The sequence below is a fragment of the Tinamus guttatus genome, unplaced genomic scaffold (genome assembly GCF_059628265.1).
Source record: "Tinamus guttatus ecotype Peru unplaced genomic scaffold, ASM5962826v1 Tinamus_guttatus_pri_ptg000004l, whole genome shotgun sequence".
Taxonomy (NCBI): Eukaryota; Metazoa; Chordata; class Aves; order Tinamiformes; family Tinamidae; genus Tinamus; species Tinamus guttatus.
Window position 1 is genome coordinate 6650400 of NW_028288538.1, and position 18675 is coordinate 6669074.

The following is an 18675-nucleotide window of genomic DNA, read 5'->3' on the forward strand; positions in this document are numbered from 1 at the left end:
ATGTTCCAGCTAATTAGCAGCAACGGCAAGGGAAATTAAACAAACTCTGACAGTAGTAAATGGATTTATGTCCATAATAGCTGTCATTTTGTGCTGCTCTTCCCTCATCATGTGTCTATTTATGCAAGGCTGAAGAAACAGTTATGGATATTGTCATACAGAGGCAATGACACCTGCTTGAGGTTGATTAAATCTTTCTGGAGTTTGAGCACTTTTTACGCCTGAGTCCGGGCATGTTTCCAAACAGAAAGAGTAACATTTCTGAGATGGGGATGGACGGATGCTTGTGCCCTTTGGATCTCCTGATGCTCCTGGGACTAAAAAGAGGGATAAAAAAAAAAAAAAAAAAACTTAATGAGGTGTGTTTACTTGATCTCATCTTAAAGTGCAGAATCAAGCAGACCTAGTCTCTGTGAGAAATATTCCAACATTTCTTTGTGTGCTCATATAAGCTATGTAGATGGTGGTTTTGCTACTTCGATCTTTTTCTCTTTTCTCAGAAGAAAACTAGTCCTTTTACATACTGATTTGCAGCAAAGAACAATTCCTGAGCAAAGAGCAGCAGAGAATGTGAATTGCAGAGGCCACTTGTGCAGGATGCTGGGAAATAATGATCATGTGGAGAATGTACACAGTTTAATTAAGCACATTGATTAAATCAATATGATTCAAAGAGCTTAGTGCTCCAATCAGCTTAATCTCATTAAATGTAATTCAGGCCTCGATAATTGATTAATAATGCATTATAGTTTATGAATTATTGACTCTGAGTTATTATAACTGTCTACTCCCTGCATGGCAACCAGTGTTGCATGTTAATTATGAGAGACTCATGTGCTCTTCTTTTGAATAACTTTTTCAAAGCTGCAGATGACATATCTCCTAGTGAAATGGGGATCAAATTAGATCAATACTCTATTGGAGTCAACCCACCCCAAAGGAAAATGCACTCTTTAAAGGCAGCTCTCATCTAATAAAATGGAAATAGCAAGGTAGAATGATGGGCTCTGGTTGGTAATGATCTTTCTAGCAGCTGGAAGAACTGCCTGTAGCAGTTGAGCTGAAGTGTTAACCTGGCAGTGTGCTGATTAGAAACAGTTCATAATCACAAAGACATCCGTTATATTTCTAATACCATCATGTGCTCCACCTCATCTACCACCCACGCATGCTGCTGAGCCCTTAAGTCACACACGGTTGTCAACTGCTTATAGAGCAGGCCCATTCTCCATTTTTCTGTCTGGATGCTCCGTGTTACTCTGGAAAGAACCGATGAGCTTTTATAGTGGCACTTCTGTATGACAAGTGTCGTATAACTAAATGCACCATGGTGGGTCTTAATGAAAGTCTCAGGGGAGAAACCAAAGACTTAAGAGAGACTAATCTCCTCAGGTGGTCCCCTATTAGACTGCACTCCCAGTGAATACAAAGGCTGTTGTCTCAGGTAGGTTGTCTGACATGTCTTATGTGTATTTATACAGTCCAATTGCAACCGTATGCAGAAAGAGTCTACTAGCATCACATTTCCATAAAAGATCTTGCAGAAACTGCTCTGCTTTTACTTTTCATCTCTTTCTTCTCTACCTTCATTCTTATGATTATATTTAAAAGTGAACAGGTCTTCGTGTGTATAGGAGTTGAATGAGAAGATAATTATTGGATGCTCTGGAGAAAAACACTTTTTGCTTGATTCTCCACCTCTACAATACTGGGTTTTGTACCAGTGTATCCTCTTGAGTTCAGAATTCCCTTCTAACTTACAGAGGTGCCAGTCTCTCTAGCTTCATACCAAACACTTCAGTTTTGATGACAGGAATCAGCTGTTGTGAAAACTGTAATCCTGTTTTAATGCACTAAAGAAAAAAAAAGACAAAATGAAAATGTCATATATTCCATACTGCTATGTAATTACAGAATTGACAATATTGACTTTTCTGTTTGAATATGAAGTTTGTCAAACATCTGAAGCTAAAGCGAAGATCTCCTGTTATGCATTGATAACGTACTCTAAATTTCTCAACATTTTGTTTGTCATTTTGAACATATTTTTCTGTCTTTTGTTTCTGATATCCCTGTCACAGCTATGAACAGGGGGCTGCTGTTTGCAGAAAGAGCAGACAAATTTCTGCAAAACTGTGTTCCTGTGCGAACATCCCGTCTGTTGCCATAAATGAGGAATCTGGTTGAATGGAAAAGATAATTTGTGAGGTAGATGGGGAACTGTCTGCAGACTGAGCACCCACTGGTGTTTTCATAATGCATCAACTGTTCTTTGAATTCCAGTGTTTGTTGCCACTGTGTCAGTCATCGAAAGCAGTGATATTGGTCATCTGCCTTCTGTGAGTTTGATAAAATGCTCATTAATACTCTGAATCCAATTGGTTAAGGCAGGAAGCAATGCTCGAAGAACATGGAAACACTGAACAAATGTCTGTAACTGCCTGACAGATAGATCTCGGGACGTTGCCAAACATCAGAGTTCTTTGCAGAGGGGAAAAGTGCGAGTGTTGGGGTTATCTCCTCTCTTCCTCTCCCACTGTTTGCCTTAGGTAATGTTTCAGTGGAACAGCCATCCATCTGAAGTGACATAATTCTGTAGTATGGTGGAGATCTTTGCTGGTTTCTGGTTTTCTGCATTTGTTTCAGGTATTTTCCTTGTAAGATTTGAAGGGGGTTGTTTTTGTATTGAGCCCTCCTGTTCCTAGGTGGTTGTGCTGCAGAATTTTTTGCCTGCTCTTCAACGCTTGTTGTTCTGTCACCTTTTCTTCCTTAACTATAACAATCTTGTCTCATACTGAGAGATTTTTAACCTCTGTGTATCCTTTCCATGTCATTTCCAGTATTTTCTGTAATGTGAGCAGCAGTGTCTCTTGTTTGGAATAGATTTGGGTTTAGAACATCAGTAGTACTCTCTTCGCAGTGGCTATGCCCTACTCTTTCAGGATATCAAAGCCTTTTCTAGTAGATCAATTAATGAAATGCCTTGAAAATCTAAATCACTATGTAACTGTTTGTTGTAATTATTTCCATTTGTGCTTGTTCTGTTAAGAGCCTCAGAGGTCCTTTCTTGCAGGAGCATGGTACTACTTGTATTTTGTTATGAGGCAATGAAAATTATGAATGGAATTGCAACAGGTTCAGTGGAGTTCATGTGTATTGCTTCTGTTGCTTTGAAAATTTATAGCGAGCTGCTTGAAACACACCTGCCTCAAAACACCCCAGTGCCCTGGCCTCATTGCAATCGAGCTACAAGCTTCCACAGCAGTGATAGCTTCATCCATTGCACAACTTCATGCCTTCACAGAGGGGAGAAAATTCATCCTACCTCCCATAGGAAAAGGCTCCAAAATAACCTGCAAGTGCAGCAGTTCCAATAGCCACAGTATGTATCTGTTAGGGATGTTGTAATACAGCCCAAGCAGCTTTCACTCGCTCAAATGCTGAATGAGCATTGAAATGCTGCTAGGTTTGTGATGCCAACCACAAATCACGGCATGAAAAAAAAAGCATATTTCAGCGAGCTGCACATTTCCCATGTCTGGCAATAAATTCCAGTCATTCACAATGCTGTGGGGCATACGCTAAAAGGTCAATGCAATATTGTATAAATTAGCCAGAGAAGTATTTGAATTGAGCTAAATCTGTTCTAGATGTGACAAAGATGGGCTGCGTGAGGAAGGGCACAATTTTAGGGTCAGACTGACTGCAAAGGCCGAGTGTTGTTATGAGCAATGTGCTTACTAATGGGTGAAGAGGTAATGCTTGTGCCTTAAGGTAAAAACAAAGGTCACAGAAAAGTTTCTTTCAGCTGGCCACAATATTGCTCAATTGCCCATGTGTCTTAGTGCACAGGTTCTTGTTTTTCACAACTTAAATCTTTAGATAACCTCCTGGTGTAGGGTAAAAAGTGGGCTGGCCTGAAGGTGATTGGGTTTGCCCCCACACACCTGTGATAAATTAGCTGAAATTGGTAGAGCTGAAATTGGGGATGATGTGATTACTTTCTCCTCATTGAATAAAAGGCCAGCAAAAGGGGAGGTGTGAGCCCTAGAACCCGCCTTAAGGTAAGAAAGGGGAGTTTTGTAATAATAATGGTTTGTTTTTCTTCCTTTTTTCTTTCTTTTCTTTCTTTTTGTTATATTTCTTGTCTGGTTTCTCATCTGATGAATTATTCTGTATCCTTGTATTATTTTGTATATTGAGTTTCAACTCGGGGGTAAGTTTGATTAAGGTGGTCATCTTGTGTTAATTGTTAAATGGTGATAGAAGTCATAACGTTTCTTCAAGGGAAGTCTGCTACTCTTACGTGTTGTCTCTTGGTCCTATGAATCTTGCATTTCCTGCTCTCTGACAGTGGCCTTTTATCATGTGCAGGCAGCTATTTCATAAATATGCAAGACCCCTGGGAAATGCTGTGGGTGGTATTATAGCTTTCGTGATATGTTCATCTTTATCCTTCTAAACTGGAGAAACTTTTGGTGCTTTTAAGTCTTAGTTGACTGCTTCTGAGAGATTGCCTCTCACAGGTGGGGAAAAAAAGGGCAAGATTTCCCTCTGATATTTCAAGACTCTGGAAAAACTTCGGGAAAATGACTTTCTAATTTCTGGGTTTAATGTTCCAAGCTACAGGGTTTTTTGACTGATGAAGACTGAGCTAACTAGTAACAGATTACAAATTACTGGAGCTGTTAGTGTTGTATGGAACAGCTTTACTGCACATTTGTCAGTGTTGCAAGCAGATTGTTTAGCTACTTTGGCTGTATTCATGCAAGCGGATTCACATTCATATGAAACTTGACAAACGCTGTTTCTCTTTGCTGCGATTAATATAACTTGAGAGAGTTAGTGAGTCTGGAGAAGTGTTTTCTTTGGTTTTTTTTTGTTTGTTTGTTTTGTGATGGAGTGTGTGCCTTTGGTTTGGTCTTCTTTTTTTTGTATCTTCATACTGAGCACCTGCTATGCGTAATTCCCGTAATTCCCTGGAAGTTGGTTTTGCTGGGAGGCTGTCTACAGATTCCTGCCTGATGTGGATTGAAACTGGCAGCTTGTAGACACCACTGGCTGACACTTCTTGTTGCATGTAGCTGATGGATTCTCAGAAACAAGAATTGGCAATTAATGGGCTGCAATTAGACATCAATACTAAAATGAAAAGCAACTAAAAATACCCTGTAATGACTTTTAAAATGCTGTTCTGTTAATGAGAGGATTTTGTCCTTCTCTACATCAGAGAAACTTGTTAGCTCTCTGAGCTTGCTTGCCTGCTTCTAATGCAGGGATAGGAATTGCTAATAAACAAGAGGGAACAGCTGCTGTGTTCAGACCATAAATGTGCTGACAGATCAACTAGCTGGCTAGCGACAGGGTAGACACTGCAGAATGCACCTGTGTCCGTGGAGCTAAACTTGGACTTCAGCATCATCTGAGAATGCTTGTGCAGCTCTTGCATATTAGTTTCCAGCTGGTAGAAAATTAGAGGGCATCAGGATTGGCCTTCCATTTTAGGCTACTAGTGTGTGTTTCTTTTCTTTTTCTTTCTTTTCTTTCTCTCTCTCTCTCTTTTTTTTTTTCCTACTTCATTTTGATATTAAATTTTGCAGAGAATTAGGTGGCAGAAGGAAGAGGACTAGACATTGTAGCTCTTCCATCTTCCTAGCCCTCTTTTCTAGAAGGGGGTAGGTGGGTAGGGGGAATAACAGGTGCATGTAGTGTTTCTTTGGAAGTTGCTAACTGCCATTAATGTGTGTGAAACACTCCTCCTAAGGACTTGCTTTGCTAATCTTGACAGTACCATTTCTTTTTAAGGCATGTGGCATCCTAGAGATGTCTTTTCCCTACTCTATTAACTGTATAGTAATGAACTCTGCATAATCAAATCAGGTCCCACAAACTACTTGTTCCAGATCTTAACTCTGCTTCCCAAAGGTGTTTTCTCAGTAATACAGAAAATGATATCTATCAAACTGCCAGTGTGTTTAGAGTTTAATTTGGGCTATCTTTGCAATTACTGTGCTGCTTAATTGAGGGGAGTGTGTGTGGGAGGAAGCAGGGTAAGCTCCTCTTTCTCTGAAAGAGTCAAGAAATCAGAAAATATAGTGTTGTCCCCCCTGGTTGATCTGCTGGGTTGCATGGGTGGCAAGTGTGAATGCAGAAGTCAGAGTAGAATTGGAGATGGGTCTTTTCTTCCCCATAGAGGTGAGGGCTCAGCGAAAGCATGAGAAGGCATCATAGTTCTTGTTTTATTTTCTTTCCCCTAGACTTTGCCCTTTTTGCAGCGTTGGGAAAGGGATAGAAGAGAGACCTCTGGCAACACCCCGTTTCCTTTGCTCCACTCTTTCAACTTTTTGACTTGGTGTTTCAAGTTCAGTAAAATACCACACTACTTTTCTCTCAAGTTTAAAAACATGAGGTCAGAGATGTATAGAGGAATAGCACAGCATCTTGCAGAGGTGTGTGTACATGGCAGCTTTAGAAGGGGTGGGTGGGTTTTGGTGTGGGAATGACAGCTGTGTTGGATTATTGTTTTTAAAGAGTTAACATAACTCTGGGAGAAGTATGCTGATATTTAGGTGCTTGATGCAGTGCAATTTCATGGCCAAAGTGTTTTGAAGCCATAGTTCACACGGAAGATGAATTTTGAGGTGAATGTGGGTGGTAGAAGACATGTCATGCCTGAGATACTGATGTTCACTTCTCAGATCTGACTTCTGTGTTTCTCTTGGGCAACTTGCTTGATTTTGCTGTCAGTCCCTACTTGCTTAGCTTGGAATGTGCTTGAAAGGTGTGTTCTTCAGAATGAAGTGTTTGCGGTGATGACTATAAATATGGTTGCTGTGAAGCTGATAAGTGAATGGATGGGAGTGCAGCAAGTCTTTAAATATGCTGATGGTCAGACTGCATCTGTAGGAGATGAAAATATAGGAAAGCTTTGGAATATCACAAAGCTGTCTATGACTTGATTTTTTTTTTTCTTTTCCCCCCCCCCACTTTGTGTCCTACCATGCTGGAATTGCTTGCTTCTAGGAAAAAATTGTTGCTGTCCTAAATCTGGCATTGTCTCCCAGGGTAGTCTGGTATAAAGGGTCCATCCAGCTGGAGGCAAGTTCATTGCTCCCCTTTCTGACCAGAAGCAGGCATGTTAGGCTGTAACAGGATGGACATTATGACTGCTTCTGTATTTCACAGGGTAGCAGGTAACTCTCATGCATGTTGAGAATTTGTAATACAGAAGAACAGCAAAGTGCACTTGGAACAAGCTTTGAAAGCCATTCTTGAAACAGGTCTGTAAATCCTGGGCTCTGACAGCCCAGGCTATTTTGTTGCGTTTTATAAATTGGGTTATATCATGTCTGTTGCAGCTTCCAGATGCCAAATTTCTTCTGCAACAGCTTTGTCAGCCCTTTTGAAAGGACAAACAAAAAAAAGGCGGAGGTTGCCATGAAGTGCAACGCAGTTGTCCAAGATAGACAAATCTGTTCTGAAGGTGGGAACTGGTCTTCACCAAGAGTAACTGGCCAGAGGTGAAGGAATAAAAAGCAGCAGGTGAAAGACTTTAGGCTGTCAGTGGCTGTGGTATCCCACTATCCATCTCCTCTCTGTTTATCACTTACTAACCATGAATGAGTGAAAAATGTAATGACTTGCTTATAGTCTCTGTGCTGAAATAGGTGATGGACCTGCAAGCTATGCAGAATGCATGAGTAGGAACATTATCTTAAGTGTGTCTACATAAGCGGTGAATTGCTGCTCAATTTCCTCTGTTATACCTGTTTAATCAGAATCCTCCTAGGACCCACCTTTTAGCTTGTCAAGCATCCTTCCCCCTAGTTGAGACATCACTTGCAATGCGGATACCGTGACCTTATTTGTCAGCATGTGACTTGAAATTGTGCTCAGCCCATATAAAATAATTGCTGTTTGCACACTGGATAGTGGTGGTGAGATCCTCCCTGTGAGGCAATCTGCTAACCTGCCTCAAATGTAATTTTATAGCCAGAAATCAAATCAAATAAAGCATGCAGCTAACATATGCAAGCTCTAAAGTGGATTTGGATTACCAGCAGGCAGTGAAACTGAGTAGTTTGGTTTTGCGCATGCTACGATGCATGAAGGATGCAGACAAAGTAATAAGAAAATGAATTTAAAGAAATCTAAATTTTGAGAGTTAATGGGAGTATTAGGTGGCAGGTTGAGTTTATTTTTTTTGACATAGGTGTTTTTCATTACTCATCTTGCAGTTAGAGTATCAGAGTTAGCAGTATTTTATTGGCAAGCAAGATATTGGCCTAAGAAGCTATTGCAGGATGATAAATCATCCCTTTGAACTGCTAGCCATTAGCCTGTCATGGCAGTGATTTACAAGTTTTTTTTTTATTATTATTATTTAAATAACTGCTTTTTTAAAAGTGTTTTGATAGTTTACAAAACAGAAGATGAAGGGTAATGAAGGCTCTGAAATATAATAGGAGCTTGGATGCGAGTGTTCCTTGTGCCAATTAGGAAAAAGGAATTAGTGACAACAGGTTGTTCAAGCTGTAAATATTGGTTGTTATGATGGAAGGACTCCTTGGCAGCATCAGTTGGGAAAACTTCAAAGTTCTGTTGGGCAAATTAAGAACATGAGAAGGCACCAGGACTAGGGGAACTAATAACCAGAGATTGTCTTCATGGAGCCAGTGTCTGTACTACGCATGTCAAACCCAAACTGAACAGCAGCCTTCGCTAATGGTGTGAATTATTTGACAAAAAAAAAATCTAGATAATATTTCCTAAATCAAGTATTTTTTAAAAAAACTATATGAAAGAAATAATACTTGGGATATTAAAATTCCCCCTTTGCTAATAAGGCATAGAGCAGAGATGAGGGAAAAGCAAGCCAAGGGTGCGTTTTGGTGACATCACATGTTCTCTTGAATATATCTTTCTGTGCTTTGCAGCAATTTCTGGAGAAAGAACATTTGCCTTTTCTTACCCTTGCTACCATCTTAATCCTAAGAGCAAGCAACCTAATTCTACTCAAAAGGATTGGGGTGTTTGACATTATGCTCCAACTAGTGACCGATGCAGGAAGGCAAGATCTGTCAGCAACTGCCTCGCTAGCATCTGGTGGAAGGAACTTCCTGAATTTTGATGGTGCCCTCTTAATGTCTTACCATGCACTGGTTGAAATTCCTGCATGCACTTGTCTGTTTTACTGCAGTGGCACACTTTGCTGTGCTCCATCTGCCTTAATCAGGTATTCCATGGTGGTAATTACACTGTAACATCTTGAGCTGCTTCCAACAGTCAACTACTTGTTCTCTTTTGGGAACAGTAAAAAAAACTGTCTTTATTTACTGTACAGCCTCTGTAAGGTGTTGCTGTTCTGGGAAGTCCTGGGGAGATCTCTCTCAGTACAAACGTGCATCTGTGCATTATATAGCAGGGTAAATGAAAATACTAATAGTATCCTGAATATTGCGAGATTTTTAAAGTTGAATGGGAAAAAGCTGTCAAGCCAATAACAGAAATACTCTGAGAGCTTGGGTGGGTTGAAGATAAGAGTTTTCTGCATTGGGTTAACACCAGTCTTGCTGTCATGATGATGTAATTGAAATACAGACTTACCTTACAGTAACTTGTATGTGGAAAGCGAGCGTTCCCTTTGGTTCCTGCTCTGGATAGTGCACTTACAAAATCTAGAATAGATTTGGACAAAGACAGGGTAGGAGTCACTTCAGTGACCCCACAAAGCAATTGAACCTGCAGAAGGCCCTTTATGGGAGACTGTTGACATAATGAAGTGCTAGAAGTGGCTTTCATGGACTTTTCTTGACTTCCCTTTCTCTTCCTGCAGCTATATTGCATATAACAAAACGCAATTTGAAGCTCTTCATTTGCGAAGAGCAGGAGAAATACAAGAGAATATTTTAAAGAAAAATTCTCTGCCAGGTTTTTTTTTAGGGCAACAGAGTGATAAATATCAAATCAAGTGAAGACCAAGAATTTAATTTTTCCTATCAGAGCCTATCTATAATGCTTTTTATCTTGACAAAAATTGATATTTTATCCCTTTGATAATGGGAGACTCTGATTGCACTTTAATACTTTTTTTTTTTCTCTTACAAGTCATTCCCTGAGGAGGACATCAAGTCAACAGCAGAGATGGATTTATACCTCTTAAAGGTGCAATCCGTATTTAAGAATGAGCATTGTTTTATGCTGCAGATGGCATTAAGTATATTTCAAATCTGTTATTCTTAGGCATTTTACAGAGGGAGGGGGAACCCTCTATTTTACTGCAGAGTTGTTCTTCTGTACAGCATAATTACATGAAGGACTACCTCACAGAAAACTTATTTTCCTGTTAAATTTCATTGCTGTTTTACTCAGTGGTGAAGGAAATGCCAACATGTGCCCTGTTTTACATGTCCAGTTTGGGGTCAACAGGAAACAGTCTGGGTCCCACATGAATCGTAAACCTGCCATGGCTGTGGGAAGACTAAGCAAAATATTATCTTCATACAGCTTTTTTTTTTTTTTTCTTCCATTCTTTTCCTGCCCTGGTTCCAAGCAGGAGCTTTTTTAGAAGAGGCGGGGGGAAGCCCACAAGGGTTTCAGAATTGTGTCCATAGAAATTACTGAAGAAAACAAATGCCCATCAAGTTTTCTGTCCTCTGGCTACTGCAGGATTCTTCTGTGCAGAATTTCTTCCAAAGCTTCTGACAATCTAGTTTTAATGTGAACTTCTACCTCTCCACAGGGCAGGCTTCCATATAACTGGCTTTTGTTCAGCCTGAATGTTCTCTGCAAGGTTTCATCCCGTTAACCCTGGTCTCATGCAAGTGCAGTGCTCTGAGCATCTCCTCGTGCTGTGCCTGTGCTTGGAGCAGTGGCAGTGAAGGGAACGGGGCACATTGTGCTGGTTTATCATAAGCAGCAGACACAGGTTGGGATGCTACTTGTAGTGTGAAAGCCACTTATTCCTGTGTTGTACTCAGGGCATCCCTCTTCAAGGGGCTCCAGCTGCAGCCCATCTGCTACCCTTGGATCCTGTAGAGAAGCTCCTGGTGGAGTCTGCAGAGCCTGGGATGTGGCCTGAGAGCAGAGTGGGGTTCAGCTCTCACAGCTCTTGTGTTCTGCAACGTTGGTGCAGAGTCAGTTTGATCCCTTTAGGAACTGGGTGCTTGGAGGAGTGTCTGCATGTGAGTGTCAGGGCTGTTGGTCTTGCTATGTTGAAATGTGCCCTGCAAATGAGATAGATGGTTTGTGGAAGAATATCATATGTAGGACAAAATGTAAAAGAAAGAGGTGTTTGGGAGCTGGAGCCCTTTTAAAGTCCTGTCTGTCCTACTCGATGAGTTTTCCCTAAAGTATCATGTGTCACCAAAATCCCATTAAACTGTCACATAAATTATCCAAGTTTCCTTTTTCCATCACTGTGGGTTACCCAGGGAGATACTTCTGTGACAAGGGGGACTTCTTCAGTCTGCTCTTTCTGCCTGATTTCATTTCAGGTGAAATCCTTCTCTTGGAAATCTGTGGTTTTCAGAGCTGCTATGGATCTCTCTACTTGGCCTGTAGAGCCATTAAGTGCAGCATAGACCTGTAGGCTACCTCCTGCATGTTTCTTTTAGACATGGGGCAACTTGGGAGAATGCTTCTACCTTTTTATTCATACCAAATCAGATTGGTTTTAGTCCCTATTTTAATGGATAACTGCTCGGGTGTCTTCTGCTCTTATGAGCATCAGGTGACTGGTTCTCCTCTCAGCCCTGTATTATTATTCTTACAGAAAAAGGCAATAGGCAAGGCAATTCATTTTTTCTTATTCTGGTTGCATAACATATATAGATTGATGGCCAAAACATGGCAGCATGAAATACTTGAGTATCTGAATTTTTCTGCTGTCTTGGGACAAGTGAGCATTATGGAAGCAGGAATGATAGATGCTTGCTTGCCTTTGATTGATAATCCAGAATCTGGAATGATCTAAGTGGTTACGGACTTAGTATGACTTGATACAGGACTTTGTGAACAGGATGTGAACAGGAGCTGGAGCATGTGGGCACTCCAGAGACGACAGCCAGGTCAGTGCAGGCTACAACACCTTACACTTTTTTTTTTTTAATGCAGCCTTGCCATAGCAGGTGTAATAACAGATGGTTATCCCTTTTATTGTATCCTCTTGCACTTCTTCAGGCTATTTCCTTCCTCTTAGTCTCTCTCTTTCTTAACCTATTTTTTTCCCAATTTTCCTTCCTGTTTTGTCTTCTGAACTTTTGTCATTCCTAATGGCCTCCTCTTCAGGTTTTTGTCTATTTTATTCTAATACTATGGTGGCCAGCACTGGGCACAGTACACCAGCCAGTTGTCACTGTTCACTGGGTTGAACAGAATAAATAAGTGTTAGGGCAGCTGGGAGGACAGTTGTTATTTTTGGAACTCCTTTGTGTCATTAAGTAGCATTCCCTGTATCCTACAGACAGCACTCTTTCCTAACTAGCTTTCCCCCATTTTGCTTTTATTCCTTCAAGATCTGTCTCAGTATTTTGTGTCTGCATACGGCTTCCAGACTGCACTGAACTTCCAGTATGAGATCATAGGTGGAAATGCTGTTAGCCAACAGTGCCTGCAAGGTAGCTTATCTTGTTGCTACCTTATTAGCTTGATTGCGCTGTGATAGCTACCTGTCTTTCATTCCAAAGCTGGCAGTATCGGGGCAGGCAGAGTGTGATTAGGATATGCCAGTGAATGCTGAATTGCCATATCCCAAAACAGATAAAAACTTCCAGCCACTAGATTTTGATGAGATGAATTCAGCGTGTGCTGCGGAGGAGGATATTGGTTATTGTCCAGTACAATTCACAAAGGGTTATAGTCTGTTCTCCATTGGTGCAAGTTCTAAAAATAAAATGTGGTTGTCTCCTAATCCCTACAAAAGAAGATTTAATTGAACAAGAATTAGTTCATGGGAGTTTCCTATGGCTTCAGTCATGCAGCAGGCCAGACTAAGTAAAGATCATGGCTCTCTTTGCCTTCAGAGTTTGGCACTTTGGCGTCTACCTCAAAAATAGTTTTTAAAATTGCTCACCAGTTTCCTGGCATCAGTGATAGCAGTGGTAGGATGTCAGGCTGCACCGAGGCTGGGCGGTCTGTGCCCATATTCAGCTCCCTGATCATCTCTGAACATCTCTAATTCAAAGGCGAATGAATTCGTATATAAAACATGCACAAAAAGAGGTTGCCAAGCAACTTGGAGCTTGAAATACCCCCACCAAGCTACGAAGGTTTAGGACAGGCAGCCCGTGGCTCAGGCAATTTGTAATGTCCCTTTCTTTGCCACAGGTAAGGGTAATAATGCATATAGCATAGATGTGTTTAAAGGAGGAACAGCTCATTGATAATTCTGGAAAGCAGAAGCTGGTCCTGGCAGGCTCTGTATTCTGTCTGTGTCATGAGATGTGTCTGCTTCTGGAGCATTTAGCCCAAAGCAGGGTCAGCAAGGAGACAGCAGAGGGGTGAGAAGGGGGAGGAAAGAATTACTGTGTCTTAAGGCAGCTGAAAGACTGACAACTGAAGGAAAAGTTTTTAGGAGAGGAATAAAGTGAGTGGCACAGATGCTGCCTCAAATCAGTCTCATGTTTTCTGTGATTTCAGTATTTGATGTTTTCACAAACATACTTTAATATATTCATTGTACATCACACCATATCCTGTCTTCTCACTGGCTTTGTGTAACTGCAGCCTGGAGCATATCAGATATATCCAGGGCAGGATATAGCCGTGACATGCATGGAAGAGCTTTGCTGTGGTGCTCCTGTCTACCCATCATTTGACTTGCAAAGAATCTTCTGTAGAGGTCACAGCTGATTAGGTTGGGAAGGAGGAGATCAGCTTGCTTGGTTTCTTACCTATGTCCTGGGCTAAACCTGACCCTTTGATTTGTGTAATGCTCATGATAAAGTCATGTTGTATTTAGGCATGAGGGGGAAGAAAATCGTGTGTTTGGACAGCCCTGGGTGCCAAAGGGAAGAGGTATGCAGAAGCACAGCCAAAAACACTTCCATCAAGACCTGGATCTAGGTTGAATTTCTTATGATGTGCATATAATTCCCTTTGGCACCTTAGAAAAATCCCAGCATGGTGGCGCTCAATAACCTGGCCCTTTACAAATGACATGGTCCAAATCTTGGCTTGAAATAAGTTAAAACTTCAGTCTGGGTCAGGGTATTTGGAATTGCACTTAGTCTCCTTTCTGTGCTGCCCTCCTGCTGTGCTAAGGGATTTTGCTCAGTTCTTTCAGGCTGCCTCCTTGTCAGCCCAGGTCACAATTAGTGGCTTCAAAATATCTTCTCTAAATGTTGATGATGTGACTAGGGGAGAGTCCTTACAGCAGGTGGGGACTAAGCAGTAAGTTAGCAGTACTGGGAGAACAAAGCTCTTATTTTCATGTAAATATCTGCAGCCAAAATGAATGGAGGGGGGGAAAAAAGGCAAGATGGGAAGGAGGTGATATGTTAGAATTATTACTCAAGGAGTTTTTGCTCAAAGTTTTGCAAGAGGAGAATCAGTGATACTTTAATCTCTCACCTTGATGCCATGTTATATTCTGGGTATGTCAAAATGTACTACAGTGTAACACGAAATGATCTGTTGGATGAAACTTTATGTAGCATGAAAAGATTCCTGTGCTTTCTCTCTATTATTTACATTCCCAAAGAAGGTTCAGTGTCACATGGGCTTTGCAGAGATAAATGGCTAAGTGGAGCTTTCTGGCAGCAACCCCAGGACTTGGGAAGGAGTCTGCTGGAGCGCTGGCCTGAGGACTTTGAAGGGTTGAGCTCAGTTCTGGGCCTTGAAGAATGTACAAGTGTGCTTGTGGCTGGGTGTCTGAGGATGCATGCGGTGGGGTATGGGAGACCGTCTCGAGGGGTTCAGGATTAAAACAGAGACCAGGTGGCTACTAGATGGGTGTTGGACTTGCATGAGAATTCTGGTAATATAAAACCACTGTTCTGGTCAGGACTGTGATCATGGAGGTATTGAAAGTGAGAAAGAAAGAAAATAGCTCAGCAAAGTGCAGGACCCTACATGGGTGCCTGCCAGTTGTTGTACTGGGTATTACTGACCAACACCACCATCTGTGCTTTCATGAGCAATGATGTTTATGGTGACAAATTCAAGGCAGGTAAGTAGTGGAGTAACTGGATATATTTTAAAGTACAGGATTGAGTGATTCCTGCCTGCAACAGTTAAATCTGTTTTCCAGATATTTCAAGGGAAGTTTTATGGCTGTGTTGTCAGCTCTTTGCTCCATGTGCTGCTTCATTAGACTTCATGTTGGGTGCAGTGAGCAGGAGCGTGGCAATTGGACATGGGATTTGGCTACGATGGCTTCTGTGAAGGGAACAGGCACTTAACAAGATCTGTGGTTTGCCTGCTGGTACATACCTCTGTTATGACTCTCCTGTGGCTGGGATGTCTGAGATGTGCAAGTGCTTATCAGGAATTTGTGTTTCCAGGCTGGGGAGCTTTTAAGGAAAGTTTAGCTTGAATAGAGAGATTCGTTTTAGTCCTACTGGCTCTGGATGGGTCCATCCTTTGTCATACGTGCAGAACAGTAGCAGATAAATGTTTTCCTGGTCTCCTTTCTGCCACCCTTTCCTAGGTCTGGACACTTTGGAAGCTTTTCTGCCACTGAATCCAAGATGGATCTGACTCTGTGTAAGCCTTGGGAGGCGCAGAACAGGGGTTTCTGCTAGTCCCACTGTACTTTGCAATTATGTCAAACTTTTCTAGATTTTTGAGGTGAGGCAGCCCTTTCCTTAGTATTGGTGTGATCTTGTTTTTCTTATTTCAATAGAGGAAAGAATCTCTCAATTAATATGCTGAGCTTTCTCCCCACATAAAGAAGAGATAAGAGTTGTTAAAGCTGTAGTCATCAATTGCAAAAGAACATGTTTTATTTTGCTTTGTGCTATTTACAGCTGTTGTCCATTAGGAGTCCTCAGGAGCCTCATTCTCAGCTACAACAGCAGAGTCCCATAAGTTTAGCTTAGCAATGAGCCTGCAAAGCAGCACTAAATCATAATGATGGGAGAAAGAAAATGTTTGGAAATGGCAAAATGCAGCTGATGTCTTTGCAAAAGCTGTTTTTTTGCTTACTGTTATTTTAAACCCTTCAGGTAGCCTGCAATGTGCAACATGTAGCTGGAGTAGATTAGAAATCTTGTACTCTAATTTTGGAGGAAAAGAAATCAGAATGGCTAGTAGTTCTGCAGGGGGTGAAGGATTTTTTTTGTATATTTAGTATTTTTATACATTTAGTATATTTTGATCAATGAGTGTTTATGTAACCTCACAACAAGGTAAGGTGCAAGAATTATATTAAACAAGTTGGTGGCTAATGAGTTCTAAGTGCTCTGCTGAACACACAATATGTGATTGCTCCAAGCTCAGTGTAGTTCAGTGTGTTTAGTGCCCTTTTTAGTGCAGTTGCTGAAGAGGGAGATATGGGGGCTGCTGCTTCTAACTCTGGGTCTCATCCTGATGGACATAACTGCCTGCACAGCTGTGGAGAGCAGTTAACTGCCTTTCTTTGGGAAGGGAGGAACTTCACTTAGTCTGCTCTGAATGGACAAACTGCAATACAACTCTGTAATGCATATATATTTTTCATCTATATGGATATTCTACCTCCTTATATCACATTAGCTGATTAATGCTTTAATTTCTTTGCAAAGCTTCTGGAAACAGAATTTGGAAACAGCTTTGGGAGGTAAGGGCAAAGCAGAACCAGCTGCTAATTTGGCACTTGTTTACAACGTTATTGTTCACAGCGTAGCAGTCAGATGATGCTTTTGGAAGGATTGTGCTTTCTGTCTTGATACCCCTCCAAAGGGCTGTCACTGAGGTCCCCTCAGTTTGTGCAGGGGAGCAGAGGTGAGTTCTGGAGCTCTGTGATGGAACAGGACAAAAACATCCTGACATCAGTGCAATACCTTGACAAATATGTTTTTGCACAAAAGCAAAGCTGTTAAATGGACTTAGGACAATGAACACTCTCAAAAATTGCTTTCTTGTTACTGCCAGGTGTCTTTCTCTACCTTCTTCTGTTTCCAGATCCTCCTTGGCTCATCCATGGATTCTGTTCAGCACAGATGGGAGCTCCAGAAAATCTGTTGTCAAATTTGTTAGTGTGTGTGTTCTTTTTCTTTGAACATATTTATACTGAAATTTTGGAGACTTACAACGAGGCCAAATGTGGGTGCTTTTTCACAGGAATAACAAACACATCTGAAAGCAGGACAACTTTTCCTGCCAAACTGAAAGTCTGCCTCAAAACATAGGTTCATCAGATCTTATCAATGAACTGTAAGACTTTTTTAAAGCCTGGATCCTCCCACCTCTGAAATCCCTATACACTGTGTCTTCTCCCAAATACATTACTCAAAACAACTGAACTGTTCTAGTTAGTTTCTGAGAATTGGCTTCACAAAAACCTGAGTCCTAGCTGTTAAATTCTGTTCAAGCCAAACAACTGAAAACTCCACCAAAAGTGGAGCCTTGGCTATGTAGGTTGCAATTGCTACCATCTGAGACTCAGTCTCTCTGTAGCTTATTGGGGTGACATTTTTGTCTTTTCCTCTTTTAGTTTCATCCAAGTGACCCTACAACACAGGTACTGCTAAAGATCAGACAGTTTGCAGGCCTTGGAACCCTTGTGTAGGTGGCCAGATCTGTGTTGGTCTCTGAAGAGTTATTAATCATTAATGGAGAAAAATGAAAGTAAAATAGGGCTTTATAAAATGAAATAATTTCTAGCTGCCTTTTTTAGTGCAGTTTGATAGGGTCAAACATTCGAGAACTGGCTGAAAACAGGCAGATGTCACAGAGTAATCTGTACATGTGAAAGTCTTCTAGTGGTTCATGTAAATGTATACAAGACTACATGGAAGTAAAAAAGCAAAGGGATGGGGATGAAACTAGCACATGCTATAAAATTCAAAGAAGTCCTGTCTAGTTTTTGCTTTTGTTTTACAGACAGCCGTCCGTATGTATTTCTAATGGCGAGAGTTCACCCTGGTGAAAGTAATGCCAGCTGGGTAATGAAGGGGACTCTGGAGTTCCTTGTAAGCAGTGATCCCATTGCTGATCTCCTGAGGAAATGTTTCATTTTCAAGATTGTCCCCATGCTCAATCCAGATGGAGTCATCAACGGCAAGTGAGTTGTAGTGATATCTACTTATTCCAGGGGTTGTTTCCCCGGCTGTGTTTGCTGGGTTTGTCTCCCAGGCTTCAGTGTTTTGGGTAAGGAGAATTCCCTTTGCTTTGAGTTGGTTTCATTCATTCTGTTGTCTATCCATGTGGTGGGGGAGGAAAAAAGAAGACAAATCTGAGATGGAGCCCAGTGTTTCTTGCATGTTGCAGGTACCTGTGATGGTGCTCTGTGTGACAATATCCATGAGCTGCCAGGATGGAGCAGTAGTGGTGTTAGACAAACCAGGTTGCTTGACACATGGAGATCTCTGTTCTGTTGTGCCAGTTAGGTAGACTGTACCTGCAAGGCAGATATGCTTGGAAATAACTGACTTTTAATTAATGCTTTGTATAGCCTGAGGGGATAAGATGAATAAAGACCTGTAAATCTTCACATTTGCATAGAAATGTTTCCATCTAGTGAAGCCCCCTCTT

At 41.3% G+C, this 18675-nt stretch overlaps 1 protein-coding gene across 1 annotated transcript in view; it reads left to right on the plus strand.

The window, feature by feature from the left end:
- LOC148596381 (cytosolic carboxypeptidase 4-like) overlaps positions 1–18675 on the plus strand; it is a 182184-nt gene that overhangs the window by 7042 nt on the left and 156467 nt on the right. Inside the window, exon 3 of the mRNA XM_088520853.1 lies at positions 18025–18205. Coding sequence (XP_088376979.1) covers positions 18025–18205 — 181 coding nt within the window. The remainder of the gene's footprint in view (positions 1–18024; positions 18206–18675) is intronic.